The 20879-nt window shown below is 42.5% G+C and overlaps 1 protein-coding gene across 1 annotated transcript; it reads right to left on the bottom strand.

Moving 5' to 3' along the window:
• Nucleotides 1–1753: 1753 nt before the first annotated feature.
• METTL8 (methyltransferase like 8) lies at nucleotides 1754–19006 on the bottom strand. The gene is given in 9 exon segments (XM_019553537.1): nucleotides 1754–1786; nucleotides 3210–3274; nucleotides 3374–3480; nucleotides 6610–6749; nucleotides 7082–7145; nucleotides 10966–11015; nucleotides 11614–11990; nucleotides 18851–18966; nucleotides 18968–19006. Coding segments are annotated over 9 exon segments (984 nt in total). The 5' UTR covers nucleotides 19000–19006.
• Between the last annotated feature and the right edge of the window lie 1873 nt (nucleotides 19007–20879).

Here is a 20879-nt window from a genome sequence, read left to right as displayed (position 1 = left end):
AGGGCCAGGCAGGGCTCTGGCCACATAAGCCAGATGGGGCGGCAGACCCCAGTGAGCCCCAGTGAAGGGGCAGTGTGAGACGCACAAGTGGGGGGGCAGTGTGGGGGTATAAGACCCTAAGGCCAGCCACCTGAACCCCAAGGGGTGGAAGACCCCAGTGTGGAGCCCCAGCAAGGGGGCTGAGGGCTTGGAGCCCAGTATGTGTTTGTTTGTCTGTTTGTGTGTATGTTTTATGAAAGGCCCAGTGCAAACCAGTGGTGGATGCCATCCATGAGGCTTGGACTGTGGTGTAGGGGAGGAATGGAGCTGCAGATAGTGCCCCCTGGCATCAGGGCAAGAATGGGCAGCCTCCTGCCTAATTAGAACTAAATAAACAAGGCATGGCAGGTGAGTGAGGTGGGCAGTTGGCCCAGAAACAGATGGGCAGGCCAGCGGTGGACTAGTCCTGACAAGGTCCTCTGTACAATAGATATCAGTTTATCATGGAAAATCAGAGCTCCCCCTGCCCTCTTCACTCACCAGGACATGGGTCCAGCTGCAGTCGTCTCCACTCCACTGCTTTGTGGCACTGAGCAGCCCTGATATGCTGATGCCCTGAAGCCCTGCCAGAGGGGGCTGCTAGCTGCCAGGGCTATGGAGTCAGGGAACCAGATCTACAGCCCCCTGCTCCCTGCAGCCCCATCTACCACCCGCTGCAGCCCCATCTACCACCCGAGGGAAGAGGTGGCTGCTGCAGCGAAGCAGAGCCTGGCTCCCTATCCCTCACAGCTAGCATGAATGGAGCAGAGCTTATTGAGGGGGAGGTGGATGCAGACTGAAGGCTGCGGGCTTGGGTTCCCTCCAGGGCCTAGTGGGCAGGAAAGCAGAGCAGGGCCAGGCAGGGAAGCTTGTTGCCAATGCTGGGAGCTGTGCATCACCATGATAAGGTGCCCCCTGCCTGCCTGGCAGCAGCAAGGGACACAACCCCACGCTGCCCACCCCGCTGCTGCTGGGCAGGCAGGGGGTGCCTTGCCATGGTGGCGAAGGGCTCGCAGTAGTGTCCCCAAGCTTCTCCACCTTGCTCTGTCCTGCTGCACTGGGTTCTGCCTGCTGGGCTGAGGTGGCCCTGGGAGAGGGCAGAAGGGCAGGGAGCCTGAAGCCTGCAGCAGGAAGCCTGCCACCACCCCCACTTTGCACACAAATCTGGGGAGTATGTGCCCCCCATGCTCCCCCAGGAGTGCACGCAGCAGTGGGGAGCCACCCCCAAGACAAGCCACCTGCAGCTCTGTCCTGCTCCCCTGCCACACATTCTGGCACTGGACCCCAGGCCCCACACACCAACCGGGCTGAGCCCCAGCCCCAGCCCCAGCCCTACTCCCTTCTTCCCTCCCTCACTATGGAGGCCTCAATTTCTGCTCCCCTCCACCTTGCCACCACCATCAGACTTACCTGAAGGGAGCTGCTCTCCAGGCTTCCTGGTGGCCACATGTATGTGCACACACGTACAAGGCACTCCCTGTTAATTGCCCTTCTCTCACACCCCCAAGGCCCTTGCAAGCTGGAACTCTGCCAGCCTACAGAGGAAACCCACTGTTTCCCGCATTTTTCTTCTTTAAAGGAGAAAATGTCGGTTTTTCTCCTTAAAATGAGATAATCTCGGTTTTACTACATTTTTCCATGGCAAACTTAAAACCTAGGTCCCTGCCATCAGGATCATCAACACTTTGGCATGTTTTAAATAATTTACCTGCATAATGAGTCTATCCAGTACTTCTTATCCTGTGGAACCAGGCATATTGTGAAGGTGCTGTAAAGAAGAACCATATAAAGTAGGACTGTCAAATTTTTTTGGTCCACAGATCAGGATCATGGACTCCCCTAATCCCACCCCCATGCTGGACTCAGTACATGCAGTGTGCCTCCCTCTCCACTCCCACATGTAGCATCTGCCCTGGTCAGTCCAGGAGCCATGCTTCCGCGCTGCACATGGTGCCCCCTCCTTTGGCTGGTCCGGGACTGGAGGAAGGGTGTGGGGGAGGGGCTGCTGTATGATTCCCAGAGCAGACATCATATGCAGTAGAGTTTCTGGAGCAGACACCACCTGCAGTGCATGTCCTAGACTCTGTGCACAGGGTCAGTCCAGATCCAAGGGCAGCACTGAATGCTGGACAACAGGACTCCGTGGGCCAGATACAGGCCACAAGCTGTATCTTTGACATATCTATAATAAAGGAAGTATTTTTATACTATCATGGATGTCATTCACATATCAATGAATTTAAGATTAGAACATATGGGTAGTTATAATCTATCTTTTACAAAGTGGGTAGAGAGAGCAAACTTTTCGCTACACCTTTTGTTTTATGCACATCTACACACTCCTTAGATAGGTTCAAAGGGCAGTGGGTACTAGTCAGCATTTTCTGACTGGTATCCCCTCCTTAAAGCATTTTCTGATCGGTAAACACCTCCTTCGTTATTAGTTTTCATCCTCTGTCCCAAGAATTTAGTTTTATACAGTTAGCAGCCTCCCCCTAATCCTTGAGGGGTTTTCAGCTGGACATAGGCCTGTACTTGTATAACAGAAAGACCTGGTCTACAAATAGACCCCAAAGGTACAGTCAGTCCCTAAAGGCCATTTAGTTAAGAAAATATTTTTAGAGACCTGATTTTGATCTTGTGTCATGGTTAACAGCATGCAAGGCAGTTATTCTTGTGTAAAATTGAAGTACAGACAAAATTGGGCCCAAAGTCAGTCAAAACCGCTATAACAACTTTAGACCTATTTCTTGCTTAAACAAAAATCAATCCATGTTTCGCAAATCTAAAAAATAAAAATGGACTAGATACTTTTTATGTGTTCCTCAAGATCAGTTTATGCTCTTTCTGCTGACTCTATGAGAGCTGAACAGATATAGAGCAATGATGCTGGTGCAGAGACAATATTTATGCAAAGCACATAAACACTATGGCTGTTAAATAAAAATAGCCAGACTATATCTTCAGCTTCAGCAGAACAAATCTGGGGAAGGAAACTGAAATCTTCCTTCTGTAAAGATCTTTTAAAAAAATAAATTTAAAGTTTGTGAAAAAAGGGAAAAATCAAATAAGGGGGTCTATGAGAATTACAAGTCTTTTAAGTAAGAACTTTAGCAACCCTAACAATCTCAAGAGACACTTAGTACTCTCCTATAAAACCAAAAATCATTTTTGTTGCTTTTGCATCATACCTTTGTAAATAAATAAGCTCTAGTACCATCTCCTTCGACATTAAAATTCTCTGACAAACAGTGGCCTAAGATAGAAAAAAAATGTAAAAAGACGGACTGTGATTTAACAGATATAAACAAGCTGAAAAACAAATGCTGAACTAAAAGAAATCTCTAGACAATACCTTTTTTAAAACAAAGCTGTGTTGTATCATATCTTCCATAGTCTCGAAAGAACAACATCTCTCCAGGTTTCAGTAATTTAGTCAGTCTATTTACAACTCCTTGCAATCTTCAAAAACAAATATGATACTGGTGAAATTCCAAAGATACTTGCTTTATTTAGCTGCTTGGTCCAACATGTAGGTTTCTGAGGCCTCAGAGTAAAGAATCTCCTAAACACGCTAGATGCTAACAGCCTCAGTACAAAAAACAAGAAGAGAGATTCACAAATGGGGGTGCAAAGGGACACAAATTTAAACATGATGGAGAGAGGAATCAAGTTCTTTCCTCCTCTTAAACAAAAGTTAAAGGATGGATTAATGTAGGGTTCTTGAGATCTGGACCTCCATGGTTAGAGGAAGGCTGAAGTAAGTTACAGGCAAAGCAGCAGAAAGAAACGTGGCATAGAGTGAAATAAACAACCATCTGCCTGACTGAATGGAGCGGATCAGGCCATCTTTCTAGGTAGGAAGATAAAAGACTAAAGCGGGAAGGGAGAGAAAGGCAGATGGGAATCCATCGAATCTCTGTATCTAGTTATCCAGCTAATCTGTCTATCTAGGTGTTCATACCAGGCATATAATTGTGCTATGTGTACGTCTATCCTCTGGGAATGGAAGGGAGACTAAACTGCACTTGTGGAGGGGAATCCAGTAGAAGAAACCAATCTGGACATATTGGTGGAGGGTGGGGGGAACTCAGTGTCACCCTAAAACAACTGTGGTATAATAAAGCCTTCTTGAACACAAGGGGTGAGCACAGATGGTATCTGAAGCACAATCCCTCTTGGGGCTCCTTCTACAATGTTGCAACTCATGCGCTGATGCTTGCCTGGGGCTATACCTAATGGCACAAACTAGCCCCTGAACAGCAACACTGAAGAAGTCCAACTTACCCCCACTGATGTTGAAGGCGCTGACTATTTCTGACTTTCAGGAGGTATCTCAGGAGAAAAAGAAAATTATGAGCCAAGAGGAAGCATGTAAAAAGAGAATTTGTTCTTTTATTTTTAACTTAAGCATGGGATTTCCTTAGAAATCAAATATTTAAAGGACGTGTTTGAACACACACAGCCAGCCCCAATATTTCTGCCCTAACAATAATGGGTAAAGGGACAAAAATAGTCAGCAAAGAGAGTTAGGCACAAAAACAAAGACTCTGCATAGGCGAATATGTCTTTTGGGCATTTACAAGGAAATCTGGACAAAACGTACACATATATGTATAAAATGGAAATGTTCTGAAAAATATGACCCAGTAATAGCACATTCAATACAGGGCACAAAGAAATTTGACACCTTCCAAATTATCACTTGGTTTTGAGACCAACTTCAGAAGGGGCTGCTAGTAGAACTTTGTTTCTCAAAATCCAAGATAAGCAACAGATAAAAGGAGAACATAGAGGCTTAAAGCGAAATAGTACCTGATGGTTTCTAAGGCAGTAAATACAATGAACACCTGATGAACTGACCTTTGCAGATATCCAGGCTCATTTATTTGAGCCTCTTAACTATCATTTTATTTGTCATCTCTCAGATTTCAAACTTCTAGACAGTTTCTATTAAGAGCTCTTAAGAGCAAGGGTCTAGATTACAGTTTTCTTTATGCTATCACATTACTTTGACATGATGCCTATAATGAATCTGGTATCTTTTAGTACACGTATGTCAAACCTGTCTGGCTCACAGTGCTGCTTATGGGCTCCATCCAGACCCACCTCTGGTAGGAGGGCAATTGGCAGTGGCATTAACTGTCATGTCATCTCAGGGAGCGGCAGGGATTAACTCAGCTATTTCTCGCCTAACTGCTGTTGAAAAGCTTCCCCAACAGAGCTCTACCCTAGAATTCAGTGGCAGGCTCTCCCCCTGCTCACCCTACCCCAAAATTCCTGGCCCTTCTAGGAGCCCCACAGATCAAGTGACATGGCGCTGCAAGATGGATTCTGCCTGAAATCCATATACTTAACACCTCTGATTTTAATACATAAACCTTTGGAGACTGCATTACACTACAAAGATTACTACACAAAGAGATATCTTCTGGCTCCTAAACTTCAGGGGGAAAAAACCCTTATGCTCAAAGGGTTAATGTGAGGACGTCCCCAGGAATTCTGATTGAACATTCAGTTATTCTTTCTAGTGGCAAAAAGGTGCAATAAAATATATTTGGTCTAAAACTTTGCCCACTGCACTCATGTAGATTTGAATCCTCTGTTTGAATTGTGTTTGGAATATGCACCCAGGCTTTGCAAAACACACTTCTGCATATGACTTGTGCTCATCTTTGAACAAACAGGAAGGAGAGATATCCTATATAGGAAGATCTTTTTCAGCAAAAAGACTAATAATTAATAACTCAACCACTCAGGCAAGGACATAGCTCTCAAATGTAAAAAAAAAAAAAAAAAGAGGTGAATACTGTTCTATTGTTTTCTGAGTACATGGAAGTCCATTTGCAATGCAGTTCATAAAGCAAAAATCCTACCATTATAGGTAGGATATGCATTTCCTTTTGTACAGTCTGGATAAATGAGGAACTGAATTGCAGCATTGAACTGGTGAGTATGAATTACATATACCCTCTGGTATTTTTTCCACTGAAGATATTTTCAAAATTAGTCAGATTTAGGAACAAAAAAGGTGGTTCATTAGATACTGAACATGGCTTTAGTAGCAAACCTGAGAGCTTCCAACATAATATTGTGCATGAAAATTAGATTAAATGTGTTTAATCCAAACAAGCCACACACTCTTAAATGAATTTATATTTAAGAGGCCAGCACATATGCACTTGTGTGCAACTAAATCAGCAGCCCAGACCTTTATCAACATGTTGTAAGATGCTAAATCAAGGATGTTTGTTTTATGATCACCAAGAGAAATTTCCCTCTGGGAGACTAGGAGTCTGTTCCTGAATTTGTAATTTTCTTGATGCACTGTCACTTTTAATAGGTATGTGTCTTACTAGAATACACTCATTTCATTTTGATGGTGACAGGAGCCTCACTAATGAAGTAGTTTGACCAGCTTCTCTCACACATCTGAAAAGGGGAAATGGCATTTAAAATGCCCTGTATTATGCAAAATATAGCATGCTAAATAATAAATTCAAGATTCATCATTTTGCTTTGATATTCTTGAAAACCACTAGTGATAAAAGAGCCTTAACCCATTTGCTTTGCCCTTTAGTCTTCATTTACCTGTCAGGATGAATAGCAGAGAGCACAAAGGCAAGAAGAATGACATCCAAGATCTCATCTGGAAAAGGGTAGGGTAAAGCATCACCACACACATCATGAACAAAGGCAGAACACCAGGCTGGATTGTAGGATGAGTGTGACTGTCAGGATAAAGATTAAGAGAAGCATCAAGAGAATAGCAGTGGTTAATACATTTAGCATGACTCAAGAAACGTTTTTTCAATTATTCCGTTTTGTAAAACATTTCACATAAAGCTGATTCTGTTCTGGGATCTTGTTCAAGCTGCGAGACAGGCTTACTGACAGCATTCATTCTCTCCAGGCAGAGCAAGACTTTGTTCTTTGGAGTATTGAAAACTCCAGTGTTGTCAGAATCATAATACCCCATTTCAAAAGGACAGTTTTCTTATAGCCTTCTGTATTCCAGGCTTATGGGGTACACCACACTCTCAAAAATGAACACATTAAATACCTTTACCAACTCCACTGCTCCTGAAGCAAAATCACAACAGTACAGAAAGCCCCCAGGTGCACCACTAGGAACACAAAATAAACAGTGATTAAGGAATTGCTATTGTAAAGGATAAGAGTCTATGTTGATGGTCACAGAACAGAACGAGGCTTCTTGGGGGACTCTGTAAGTTTGCAAGGCAGCAGTGGGTACACTGAGCAAATGAGTCAGATCTGAAAGAATACTTGCCAACTACTGGTGAAGTAGAGCAGACTCATAGACTTTTCTGCACTGCCCAATAGCCAAGGAAGAAGTGGTAAAGAAGATGGTGTTGGATGGAGTTAGAGAGCCATAAATAGTTGTGATGGTGCCCTGATACTGCATTGTGTCAACATATGACAACAGGTCCAAATTTTACTGTGAGGTTGTTTGGTTGCTCTCTGCAGCTCCACTAAGATTCTCTAGCACTGGTCCATACATGTCATATAATCAGTAACAGGAAAAACATTTATTTTCCTGCAATTAAGATAATTATTTATCAACAGTCCTGAAGAGGTCTAGGTATCCTGATTCCCAGATATCAATTGTGCTGGGTTTGATCTGACTGTGTGGTTTTGATTGTTTCCTTCCATCACCTATTGCCTTCTTAATCAAATGCATGTTATTTTCCTGTAATGTTACAACCCTTTCCCTTCACATCCACTACAAAGCCACCTTTTCCCTCACACCAAACAATGCAAGTGACACAGAGTTTTATCAACTCTTTCACAACCAGCATAAGAAAAGGTGAGCAGAACAGAAGCTAAGCTACTGCACAAAGAGGATTAGCCCTCAGAAAATTCATTAATTTCTCCTAAAGTGCTATGGATTTTGGACAGGATGTTATGGCAATAGAATGAAGTGAACTTGTCCCTCTGCCCAGCAGGTATTCCAAATTATACAGTTTAGTAGAGGCTATGTATAAAGTATCAATAGGAGAACTCTCTTGGACCTAAAACACCCATCCAGAGCAAAACCTTTATCAGTTTTGCAACTACTAACCAGATAAGTCCATGGATTGTAAAATGCATCTTCTAGCATGGGCGAGGGCAAGCAGCTGAATTTCTGATTGTCCTTGAGTGACCATGAGGGTTTATTGTTAATACTAGCCAATTGCCCATCAAGAATGATGGGCAGGGGGTGCAGGAGGGGTCAGAAACTTGCATCCGGCTCCCCCCATTCCATGTCGGGGCCAAGCTGGGTCCAGCGCGCCCCCTGCCACCCTCCCTGCTGCTGTTTTGAGGCTGAAGCTGCTCCTCCCATCCCCCCACCCCCTTGCATTGCCCCGGGTCTGTTGGTCTGCCCCCCCCTCACTCCTGCGAACTGACTTCTCCCCCACCTGCTCCTTCCCTCCCACGCTGCTGTGTCGGCCCAGCCCTGCTGCTCCCCCCAGCACTAGGAGGGAGCAGTGCAGGAGAGAGAGAGGGGACAAGGCCTGCAGTGCTGGCCTCAGTCCCACCCTTCCATATTTAACGCCTGCAGGAAGCGGGGGGGGAAGGGAGGGAAAAGGGTGATGGACTTGTCCCCCACAAAAGCATCCTCCCCCCTGCGCTGCTGCCACTACTTCCAAGGAGCAAGGGGGATGGTCCACCTGCAGGGAGCAGGGCAGGGGAAGTAAGGCTAGCAAAGCTGGCCTTGCACCCCACCCCCATCCCCTGTGTCCCCATCATCATGGCAGCGCTCCACCACCTCCTGTCCAAATGCTGCATTTGCGCTCTGATTGGTTGTTTCCGTCAGCTCAGTAAATGTCTTCACTGAAGTGGAGCTGTCTGTTTGCTGCTTGAAACTTCAGGTTGCACTGGACCTCCCCAGAAGAGGTAAAGACCCTCTCTTAGGAGCAGAACTAGATGCAAGTCAGGGCCATAGAGAACCAGAGAGCAGGAGGGACTGAATGGTTAGGGTCTAATAGTGAGAATGAACTTGGGCTTTGCCCTGATTTAGAAGCCTGGGCTGGCTTTGCGTGGCAGGGAGGGGGAACATAGCCCATCAGAACTGACTGACCTAGTTATCTAAATGACTTGGTCATTAGGATGTATAAACAGATGATCAGAGAAAGCAGGAAGAGAGCTTAATGAAAAGTTTCCAATCAAATAACAGGTATAAATCTGGTCTGGATGGTTATCCCACTGTTGATTTATGTTAAAGAAGCAATATCTGTGTAAAGAACCATTGCTTTTATTTTTAATTTTGGATGATAAAAACATATACATCCATATTCCCAAAGAGATGAATTTTTTCTTTCAACCATAATATGATCCCAGCTGTTTCTACCTACTTTCTTGTATGTAGACAAAAGGCAATTTTTATGATACCAAATATAGCCTAAGTCCTACTTAGATATAAGGATGCATGCCTTTGAATAGGTAAGGTTGCTGGGTTTGTTCTGGGCAGTACAGGAAAGGCTGTGAGGTAAGGTGTTTCAATACACCTATCTGGTCACATGTACGATTTGCATATAAACTGAAATCACCACCTAAAATATTGACCAATAAGATTCATATTATGAGAACTCTTGCATTAAAAACATCTCTTGTTTACTAAATATCAATCTGAGTTTTTTCTCATATATGTACCCAATATGTTTCTCTCATACTTTGTTTTCCCTAGTAACAAAAGTTTCTTCTTTCATTACATGATGTTTAAGGGATAAAAAATGTTTGGTCTGGTAGTGAGACCTACATACCATTCCAAACACTTAAACCCACTGCCTGTGTACTCTTGGCAGGGCACTTAATTATCTCTATGCCTCAGTTTCCATGTCTGGATAACGGTGTGCTTCTATAAAACAGAAGTTGTAAGCCTATCATAGAATTTTTATCGAGGAAGAAAGCCAGTATGGAAATGGAAACTAATAGTATTTGTCTGTGGAACCAATACTAGCTTTTGGAGAAAAGAGTTGAAAGAAGTCTCGTCTTTCCTCTGATCTGTGCGCATCTCTTCCAATAAGTGCTAAGCACATACATGGCAAAGAAAATGTGCTTACTTCCTAAAACAGAAGCTGCTAAGCAGATGGGATGGCATGGCTCAAGGGATTAAGTAATGCAACACGGAACTTCTCTTCACATTACTATAAGCTGACTCCATTTGATAGACAATAGTGAAATTCAGAAGTGATGCAGGTGGTCAGGGACAGCACTCACAACATCTTGCAATGTGCATGGCACTGTCATTCATGTCACCAGTGAACGTGACCCCAGATTCTGTTTGGTGGCTATTTGGTAACTTGTGTGATAACAGTGAGTGCCTTATGGAGAAAAAAACCAAAACCAAAAACAACTACCTTCATAAGATACTCCTGCTCACTGGTTCTAGGACAGTCCTGAGGAACTTCATGGGGAACATTATACACTGCACCTATCAACACTGTCCTGCATTCTGTAAGCAAAATTCCTTGGTATCTACAGCAATCAAGTCAGATTTTTTTTAGGAGCAAACTAGCTTAATACTTTTGTTTAGTTAACATAAGACAGGGCTGTCCAACTTAATTGCCTTTCAGGCCAGATCTGATCTTCAGGGCTTCTTGCAGGTTGGAAAACCCACCCTCAGCAGTTGCCTGTCAGAGAGGCTCCTGGAGCTGCAGCCTGGACACAGATCTGGCACCCAGAGGTGAACACTGCAACCGCTAGTGCCCCGCTTTTTCCCTGCAAGTCGAGTTGCTAGCCGTGACTAAAGACCCTGAATTTGGTGTCAAGCAAGGAGGTGAGTGGGTGAATGGCAACTCTGAACCCCTGGGTTCCAGAGTTGTACCAAATCAGTGTACAAACAAGCACTGCATGCCCCACTTTAACCCTTCCCAGGCTACCAGTTGGACAGGTCTGGCATAGGGTATGGATTTGGAGGAAGGGGTGGTGGCTGGCACAGCTTACCGTGGAGCCTTCAAAATAGGAAATACACTGTTTCCAGCATGACAACCAACCTGGAACTGAAGTCGAAACAAACAAAAATAAACAAACAAAAAATAAGGCTTAACTCAGAATTTTTGTTCAAAATCAACCACAAGAATTATAAAAGTTTAAAACAGGGAGAAGAGGCTTTGTTTTGCTGAACACCCCGACACTCAAAACATGGGTCCTAGGGGCCAGGATCAGGGCCTAACTTCTCAGTAACTGGAGCAGTCATCTCTCAGAAGTAGCTACACAGGAAAATACAGCTTTTTTTGTACAAATTTGCTGTTCTGGGACAAGACACTAGCTTATACAGAACAAAAGTATATTCAGCTGCAAAATTCTTAAGGAATTAGAAGTCCACCTCCCAATGACTTTAATTGGAAACTGGACAAGTCCCAGATCCCCAACAGTATTTAAGTACCTAACTCCCAGTAGAATTAGGTATCTAAATACCTTTGGAGATCTGAGACCTGTTTTCTTTAGGTTCCTCTGAAAATTCCAGCCAGAAGTTAAAGCTGGTATTGTGAATAGTTGGTAGTTATTGACTGAAAAATTACTTCCTAGCATTACATTTTAAACAATCGCTTCAAGCTGTAGATTACATGCGAGAAGTTTGCAGTGCAGTACCTCTAGTATTCTGTAAGTAGCATTGTTACCAGGGAAAAATTCTAGCTTCCTAGGTCCTTTTTCAGAGTTCATGTGATGCTTGTCAACAACAGATTCCATTTGTCTTTTGGTGTATGTACATCCTTGGACAGAAGTAAAACAGTCCTCTGAACTGTTCTGGCAAGAATATTTGTCTTCTTTCAACATTCCAGGAATAACTGCAGATATGGCATGGCTTACAGCATTCCTGTTTACATGATCTTGATCTTTTCCCTCTGTTTCCATCCAATTTCTCTTTCCTTGTGGAAGAATTTCTGGAAACTCCAGAAACAGCCAATTATGATCCTTGAAAAAGTTATTTTTATGAGTCTTGCAAAATGCATTCCAACATTTGCTGGCTTCTCATATTGGTCTAGAATAAAAAAAAAAGAGTGAAATATCAATGTTTACAAGAATTACGAAACATAACATGACTTTAAACTGGAAAGGGGCTGATCGCTGCACTAACATTTAAGAAATCTGATGTTTTCCACATGGAACTTCTTTAAATCAAATATCAAGGCTTCAAGCCCAATCCTTGTGCCCTTGCTCAAGCAAAATACCTGCTAAGATTAAAAGGTTTTACCTGAATAATGACTGTAAGAACAGTTTTTTTGTGTGTTCTATATTTATTCTGTAGTATAAAGGAGAATATTATGAAAATACACAATTAAAAGCTTATTAGGAAAGTTAGATCCCTCTCAGGCTTCTCTTCTGTGTGCAAGAAACACTCCTATTAAGTACAACCAATCCCCCTCCCCCCCAGCCTCTCCTCTCCATGCTGTTGTCTTTATTTTTGCAATAAGAGCACACTGTGTTATCTCATATTCAGTTAATGGTCCACTGTAATCCCCAGGTCCTTCTCTGCAGTACCTCATTTTAGCCAATAATTCCCCAATCTATATTTGTGTGTGCAATTATTCTATTCCAAGTGCAGGAACTAGTACTTGACTTTGTTGTTGAATTTCATCTGTTTGATTCAGAACATTTCTCCAGTCAATCCACATCATTCTGCATCCCAGCCTTACCCTCCAAAGTGCCTGCAACTCTACCCAATTTGGTGTCATCTGCAAGTTTGCTAAGCATGCACTCAGTCCTCTCATCCAAATCATTTATGTTAAGAGATACCAGTCCCAGGATAGACCCCTCTAAAACTCTGCTTGATACCTCCTCTAAACTAGCTATTGATGACTATTCATTAAGTAGGATGATCCAGGCATCAAGTTACATATTTATACAGTTTTATACATTTTTTGTGTAATGTTCTTAATTTAAGGGTAAGAACAGATGACATACTGTATTAACTCAAATACAAGATGAGTTTTTTACCCAACTACCATGGAGAAAAAAGAGCCTCATCTTAAATTTGTACACAGTGAGACCCCACTAAATATACTGTCTGTCTTTAAACTGCTACTAAAAAGCAGGATGTGCTCAGTAATGGAAACTGACTATGAAGTTGATTAAATGCAGTCAACACTGAACATGACTATAAAATACTTAGCCCACATTTGGCAAACACGTTAATGGGAACCTACCACAAGGGTAGGATAGTGGAACTCATTTCAAGTTGGGTAATGCCCGTTGAATGCAGTCCCCTTCAGTACCTACTTTTTTCAAATGAGCCATGACACTGAATACATTTTGACTACTTCTTCACTCCCATAGCTAAGCTACACCTTTCTTTCCCATGTCCAATGATTCCTGTTTCTTCACCAGCCTTAAAATTTCACCAAACTGGGCCAAACAGTTCATCCAGAATCACTGTCATCCTCTGTTTCAGCCTGATGTATATAATTAGTGTGGCCCTGCTCTCCAAGAGGTAGAGCCAGACCAGGTCGCCCTGTGGCTCATCCGCATATACATTTTTGGAGGATCCCAGGACACATGACAAGAACACCCAGTTTCAGGTTGGAGGAGGGGGGTAATTAGTACATGTTTCCTTCTGGGGGCGTGTATCTGGAGTGCACACACATAATGAGCAGTGCTGAGCTGTGGGATCACCATGGCTGGAAAAGCTGTTGACTGGTGGGGCCTAGCCCAATGAACTACATGGTAATGAACTTTTGGCTTTGGATAAGTTTCATGCATAGTTTGTGTTATATATAAGTAGGTGCCAAAATGTTACTTGAAAGTGTGTTTATGAAGTACCTGTGCTAAAACTTGCAACAGTTTCAAAAAAGGTCAAATACATCAATTTTGGATGTACTAAGTCTATGGGTACTATATGCAAATTACTACAGCTATGTTCATTTCAAGGTCATTTTTTTCAAGTTTGTTCCTCCCTTCTATGAGCTCAGGGAAAGCAGGGTCTGACAGTAAAAGGGGGAGAGGGGGGAGGAGAGGAGCTGCAGGGGGGAAGAGGTTGTGGGGAAGAAGTTGAGGTTCAAGACTAATTCAACACACACCTCCAATATTAGATTCTATGCCTGGAATATTATATCAAATTTATAGGGAGCAGGGTTTTGTCCATTCCATTGCTCCCACCTCCAGGGAGCAGGGTGGGACCAGCTGTGCTGGCCTATTCCCGGCCTTTGAATAGGCCTATGTGCTGGCCTATTCTCCGTCCCCTGTGTCCCCACCATCATGGTGGCACTCCACCGGCTGCCAGCTCCTTTTGGAATACTTGTTCACACTCTGATTGGCTATTCGTCAGCCAGTCAGAGCACGATAAAGCATTACAGACAGACAGAATGAGACTTAGGCTTTTACAATATTAGAATATATACAATCTTTTCTCTTTTCTGATTTATGAATGTCTATGAACAACCATATGTTTCTTGCTAAAAGTATTATCAAAAGTACAGTCCTTTAGAGCTGTGCTAGCCAGTCCCCCTACACATATCTACTAACAGCACTTACTCTTTTAGCCCTACCAGCGATGTACTGTGATACCTGTGATGCAGCAGCAACACTGAAGTTACTTAATCTGAAAATACTTTAACAAGATTTGCAAAGTTACGGCCCTACACTCAAGAATTCTGCTCTCACAATCAGCTTCTGTATTATCTGATACATAATTTAACAAATGTTCTGAACCATCTTTATACAGCACCTCTTGTTATTAGTCACATCTCTCCTATCACCGTCATTTGAAAAGAATGCTGCCTACAATCACTCCAGTATTTCAAAGTTAAACAGAACTAAGAATAGCCATTAGAGATGCTTGGATTAGACAGACAGTGGGAAGTGCCAAGAGGATGGCAGAATGCTGAGTACTAAACTTTTGTATAATTCTTTAAATAGCATTTAACACATCAAACTATCTTATTAAAGCGTGAGACCCAGCCATGCTAAGTAATAGTGCAGAACTGTTTTACACTGCAAGTGCCAAGTTAATTGAGGTCATATACACTAGATTTCAATAGTCTGTGGTGCACATAAAATTTATTCTGCTCAATGATAAAAATGCAAAACCAAGCCTCCTGCTCAAAAGATTCTTAAATCTGTTAGACTCAACATCTTCCCCAAAAGGTCTGATCAAAACCCTTGCTTTTAGCTCCTCAGTAATTTTTTCTAAATCTGATCACTTGTTTAATAAATGAAGAAAATGGCTAAAATTAAAACCTTGAAGATTCTAGTACTGAATTATTAAGCAAATTCTGAAACAATGCTAGCTTGTTGGCCAGGCTTTTTTTTTAATAATATCCTTCCTTCATTGTACAATATCCGTATGTGTAGCATCGCTGTCAATTAGTTTTCCTACTAATGTTATAGAAACTACTATTATTAAATTAATTTAACAATTTCTTTATGAATTCAGCAAATGATACAGAGCAGAAAGATTACACGTCAAATTCAACCTAATGCTACTGTGCTACTGCACAGCATTCTGGCTGAGAAGAAGCATGGGGTAATGAAATTTACACTAATGAAAATGTTAACTTTCCGTTCTCAGTTCCTGAAAGTTTTTTTTATGAAGGGACTGTCAGGCTGGACACTAGAGGTTTGTGTTCATTTTATTTATTTTATGAACCAGTTCATTTGTAGAGTTTGTAGAGTTTTTCAAAACATGAAAAAGCATAATGTTTCTTGGTACTCCAAGCATCTGAAGCTAGGACCAGGAAGAAATCTGTTTCTTCATGGGGGGCGGGTTTCTTTAATGGAATCTTTTGTGCAGCAGCTTTCTGCTGCAGCCATGCTTGAGAAGAGGCTGGACATGCTAATGAGTCAACCAAATGCCTGGAAGTGGGTTCATCAGTCTGTTCAGTTTTTGCTTTTCGTGTTGAGGTTGGTCAGAGCTATTCTATTTTCATGATATTTCAATATTGTGGGAAACTGTCATTTTTTCCCCCCTTACTGCGGTTTTCAAGGCCCTAAAATAACCTGCTCATTAGCTTTGGTCTAGTTCATTGTTAACATAAATAGGCCAAAATGTGCTATTACTTGCAGTGGGAAGCTGGAGCTTTTTACCAGCAATACTCACCTATTCAAGTCTTAAACAGTAAAGCATTCATAGAAAATGTCCTTGGATTCTTACATTTCTTGGCGTTAAGCAAATGCTTGTTTTATTTCCAATGAGTGCAAACTAAGTTCTAATTGATTTTAGATTATGAGGAAGAATGTTATGTGAACCATAGCTTAGTTTCCAGCTGTGTGTTCATTTTCAGTGTTTTAGCTACAAAAATGAAAATATTAGAGGTGAAGTCTAGAAAAATAAACATTGTCTTCATGGTCTTAGATAAAAAATAAGAGAAAGGGAGAGAATTTAAAAGGACAGGATGATAGGATAGCCCTAGAATAGGGTCATATTTCAGGCTGGTAGGCAAAGTTGTTCCCATTAACCTTGAGGGGAAATTCAAGCCCTATTCTCAGTGTATTAAACTGCAAAGAGATAAGTGGCACTAGAAAAAAAAAATCCCTTGGTCACATGGAATTAAAAGTGAGGAAGAGCACAGTGCAGAAGATATATTCACAAGAAAGTTAAACATGCTTCGACCTGTGCCATAGCAATATCAATTAAAATGTGGATATTTCAACAGCCCTAGAATCTTTGAAACACATTACTGCCCCAGTGCACATATTTTAATTGTTTCCAGAATAGCTTTTAATAGAAAATAGATTACCACCCTCTAAGATAAATGCTGCAGTAGGTTTAAAGCCTGGTTTCTTGGTTACATGAGGTAGACAAAACAAACCCAGGACCCTGGATTTCTTGCATCCTGAGCCCTCCCTTCACTTATCCCAGTCAGTGTGCATTTAAATACATCCTATGATATTGTTCATCACAATGTGTAACATAATCTGATCTGACTTTCCTACTGCCTTCCAATGTGTTAAACTCTATGTTGCATTGGCTACAAAGGACCAACTCACAGGATCATCATAAAATTCTAATTTATTGGATGGATGCAAAAGTCAGACCATAAACCTTGCTGCTGATCCCCCCCCCCCCAACACACACACACGCAGTGTAGCTAGCTTTGAACACTAAGCACCAGTGTCAAGATATACCTATCCCCAAGTGCTAGAGTCGATGGCCAGTTGAGGCTTCTTTCAGGGCGATGTTGCTTCAGAAGGGGGCCACCGGCTGGTCCTTTTGGCTGGACAGGCAGGGTGCCGGTCAGGTCAAAGAGGGCACCATTGGGGGTAATTCTTCACTTCCTTTTATCCCCCTCTGGCAGACTTTGGTGACTCCCCAATTCTTGGGCTTACCCATTCCAGGGGTCATTGACCTCTAGGGGCGTCCCTCCTGGTAGCTCCTGGATGGTAGCTGTCAGCCACAGGGGTCATATCCACAGGTTCATGCAGTCTCAGGAGTCTGTTGATGTATTTTGACTGATTCACTGCCTTGATGAATAGAGCTCTGGAAGTGGTTGATCGGGGTATTTCAGCCCCAAGAGTCTGTTTCCAGCATTGATTAGTTCAAACCAGGGCTTCAGCACCTTTAACAGTGAAGTTTCAGGGAGTTCCTGGCTCTGTATTGATTCTTTTCTCTTCTTGGTCTGAAGTGTTGTAGGTGTTAATTGCCACTTCTTAGCTTGTTTATCCAGACTAGCTACTGTGTTACACAACCAACCATGATTCATTCAGGGACCCACTCCATACAGAGATTCCTGCCCCTCCTAACACTGTTACATGGTACACCTTACGTTTAAACTTATTTGTATTTATACAAGCTCTATTTTCACTACAAGTACACCTTATATAAAAATAATAATGATAATAATATAATAAAAGAAAAAGAGAAAGCATCCCCGAAAGGGGGCAACTATTGCAAAAGGGGCTTTTGCAATATGGAGGGCAGGGGGGCAGGCAAAAAGGTTTCTTGCTACAGTTGCATACCTGCATGGAGGGAAAGAGCAGATTTCCAGTTATGGGTGACAGAAGTTCATTTGTGATGCAAATTCACAGAACTATGGAAATTCCATCATTCTCATGCCTCCAGCAGATGTGTCACATTCTTTGCTTACCTGCCCAGAGAAGCATCATCTACAACCAGGTCCAAACCCTGAGAATTTTCTCTATTTACTCTTCTAGACCTCTCCACCAAGCCACAGTCCCTCTGAAAGAAGGAATATAAAGTTGCTGCTGGAGCGAACAACAGAACTTTCTTAATTGTTAAAATAGGTCAACTCTATCACTATGGAACCTCCATCACTGGAAGGTTTTAAAAGAAAATTAGACAAACAGTGACTGGAATGGTTTTGGCAGAGATGATCCTGTTTTGAGCAGGGAGCTGGATTTAGGTGGCCTTCTGAGACCTGTTCCACACTATCTAACTCTGAATCATGCAAGGCAATGCCATCTATGAAGAACTAAGCACTGTGATGCTGAAACCCTCTCAGCCTAAGCTGCCTCGGACATGCAGTAGGCAAGAAGTCCTTCTCTGGTCACCTAAAAAAGCAGCACTGGGCACAGCCCACTGAGCTGGTCTGCAACCAAATTAAGACACTCCTGTAAAAATCTTACCCAAGAACTTAGGGCTTCATAACCTCAAAATCCTTGTAACCTTACTGCTTTCCTCCACTGGCAAGAGTCTTAACAATCACACGAATTTTAATCTGAAGTACAGCAAAGGACAGGAATCACAAATCAGGTAATTGCAGATTGCAGATTTCATCCCATTAGACTAAGAACCTGCTGCCTCAGAGAAAGGTAACAATTCTCCAAAAGGATAACTAAGTGTCTAGTTAAAGGTGCATACTTTGGGAGAAACTTCCCAATGTTAATAAGACAATAAAAAAGAATGAGCAAAAACCGATTTAATCAGGGAAAAAAACAATAGATAAAAGGAGAGCATTCTGGAAGTAGTAAAATAGCTTAAGCATTCTGGATCTGTTACCTTGATCTTCCAGTTGAACTTTCACAACCGAGTTCTCTGCTACTTTTTTCCCTGGCTCTTTCTTCTTCTTGTGACCACTGCATGTGGTCCCTGCAAGAAGACAGTTGGAGAACCTGCCTTTGAATATGATTTTTTAAAACCTTTTTTGGAGGTTGGTCACAAATTAGCTAGACTGTATATTCCAGTGTCATACAAGTACATTCTGGTGCAAGCTGTTTTTTCAGACAGTGCCGAAGCAATCTGGAACTCCTACAGTTCTTATGTTTAGTTCCTTTGCTTTGTTCTGAATCCCAGCAGCCCCTGTGCCAACAGATAATATAATGTCCTCTCCTAACTGTACATCCCCATAGCTGATCATTTGAATTACTCTGTGGTATGTTGTCTTCTTATTGCTCTCTCTGTGCAACATTCTGCAGATTTCCCTTTCCTCAGTGATTTGTTCTCATATTGGCCAGGATGGAAACTAGTGCTGCTTTTTATATTTTTGTATTTTAAAGAAATTTGTCTTGCTAGCCTGCATTTACCTAAACTTTCCTGTTCTTGTTGAGCTGATTTGTTTTGTTGGAGTGAAATATTTTGTTATATTCCAACTAGCGCCGTCTGTTAATCACAGTTAACTTATGCAATTAACACAAAAACAAATCAATGTGTTAATTTTTTTAATCACACACATCATTTTGACCAGCAGAGAGGATCAGCTCTGGACCAGCTGGAGCCTGTGCGCACAGACCCAACCCTAGCTTGCCCTGAGCCTGCTCCAGACTCACCCACCCATACTGAGCAGTGGCAGCAGCTGGGCAGAAGCTGCTACTTGGCATGGGGGTAAAGCAGCCCTTCTCCTCCTCATGACCAGGCCCAGGCTGCCCTGAAGCTTCTCTCCACTGCCATCACTGCCACCTCTATCCTGCCCAGTGAGGCAGTCATGGCAGTGCAGAGGAGTTGCAGGGCAGCCCATACACAGGCTCCGGGCAGCTGCAGCAAGGGCCCAGAAGCGGTGAGGGACCACTTTTCCCCTGTGCCGAGTAGCAGCTACTGCCCGACTGCTGCTGCTGTTCTGCATGGGCAGATGAGTATGGAGCAGGTGCGGGGTGGGCCAGGTTTGGAACTGTTTGCATGGGTTCTGGCTGCTCCACTCTGGCCAGGGTGAGTCTGGAGCGGACATGAGGCAGGACAAGGTCAGGGCTGAAGCTGTGCACTCTTGCTGGTGGCAGGGAGGAGCCTAAGGGCGCACAGGCTCTGGAATGCTGGGTGGGTGGGGTGCTGACTATTGTTTAACAGTACAATTAAAATTGCAAGTAATTGCAACTTTTTTTTAAATCTCACAATTAATTGCAATTTTTTAAAAATCATTTGTCAACCCGAATTCCAAAAAACAAAGTAGCACTGTAACTTTTTATCTGCTAGTTTACAGTTATAAAATATGGTATCCTGGTATGGTGAAACATGGCAGATAACTGTACTTTTTAGGAACATATGAAACAATTTGATCAGAGAATATTTTAGTTGGCATTTGTAAATAGGTTTTGCAGTTTCCATTTTGCCAAGGCACTATACATCCAACAGAAATGGCAGCTGCAAAGATGCTGCTATGGAACTTTTAATAACCAAACTGAGATAAAGATCCTCTCTATGGCCAGTTAATGACTTGCAAATGTCAACCAGACTGGAGTTAATGTTCTAGCATCCTGCTATGTTTAGATCTTTCAGAACGTTCCTCTTTTTTTACCAAATGTGAGCAAATTACTAGGACTGACACAGAAGCTAGACTGCAGTCTGTATGGGTTAAAAGTTTTAAGTTTTTGTGTATTAGAGATAGAGATGAAACACCAGTGACAGGAATTTCCATCCAAAGATTAAGGAAGAGAAATTTCCAGCTGCAAATGGAATGAAAATCTTAGGCATTTTTGGATTAGCATACACCTTGCAAGTTAGCTCTGCCTGACCACATAAATAGATTTTCTAA

This window comes from Crocodylus porosus, unplaced genomic scaffold, assembly GCF_001723895.1.
Source record: "Crocodylus porosus isolate Cpor-Errol unplaced genomic scaffold, CroPor_comp1, whole genome shotgun sequence".
NCBI classification, from domain to species: Eukaryota; Metazoa; Chordata; order Crocodylia; family Crocodylidae; genus Crocodylus; species Crocodylus porosus.
Note: the sequence above shows the minus strand (reverse complement) of the source record. Positions and strands in the feature narration are given on the sequence as shown.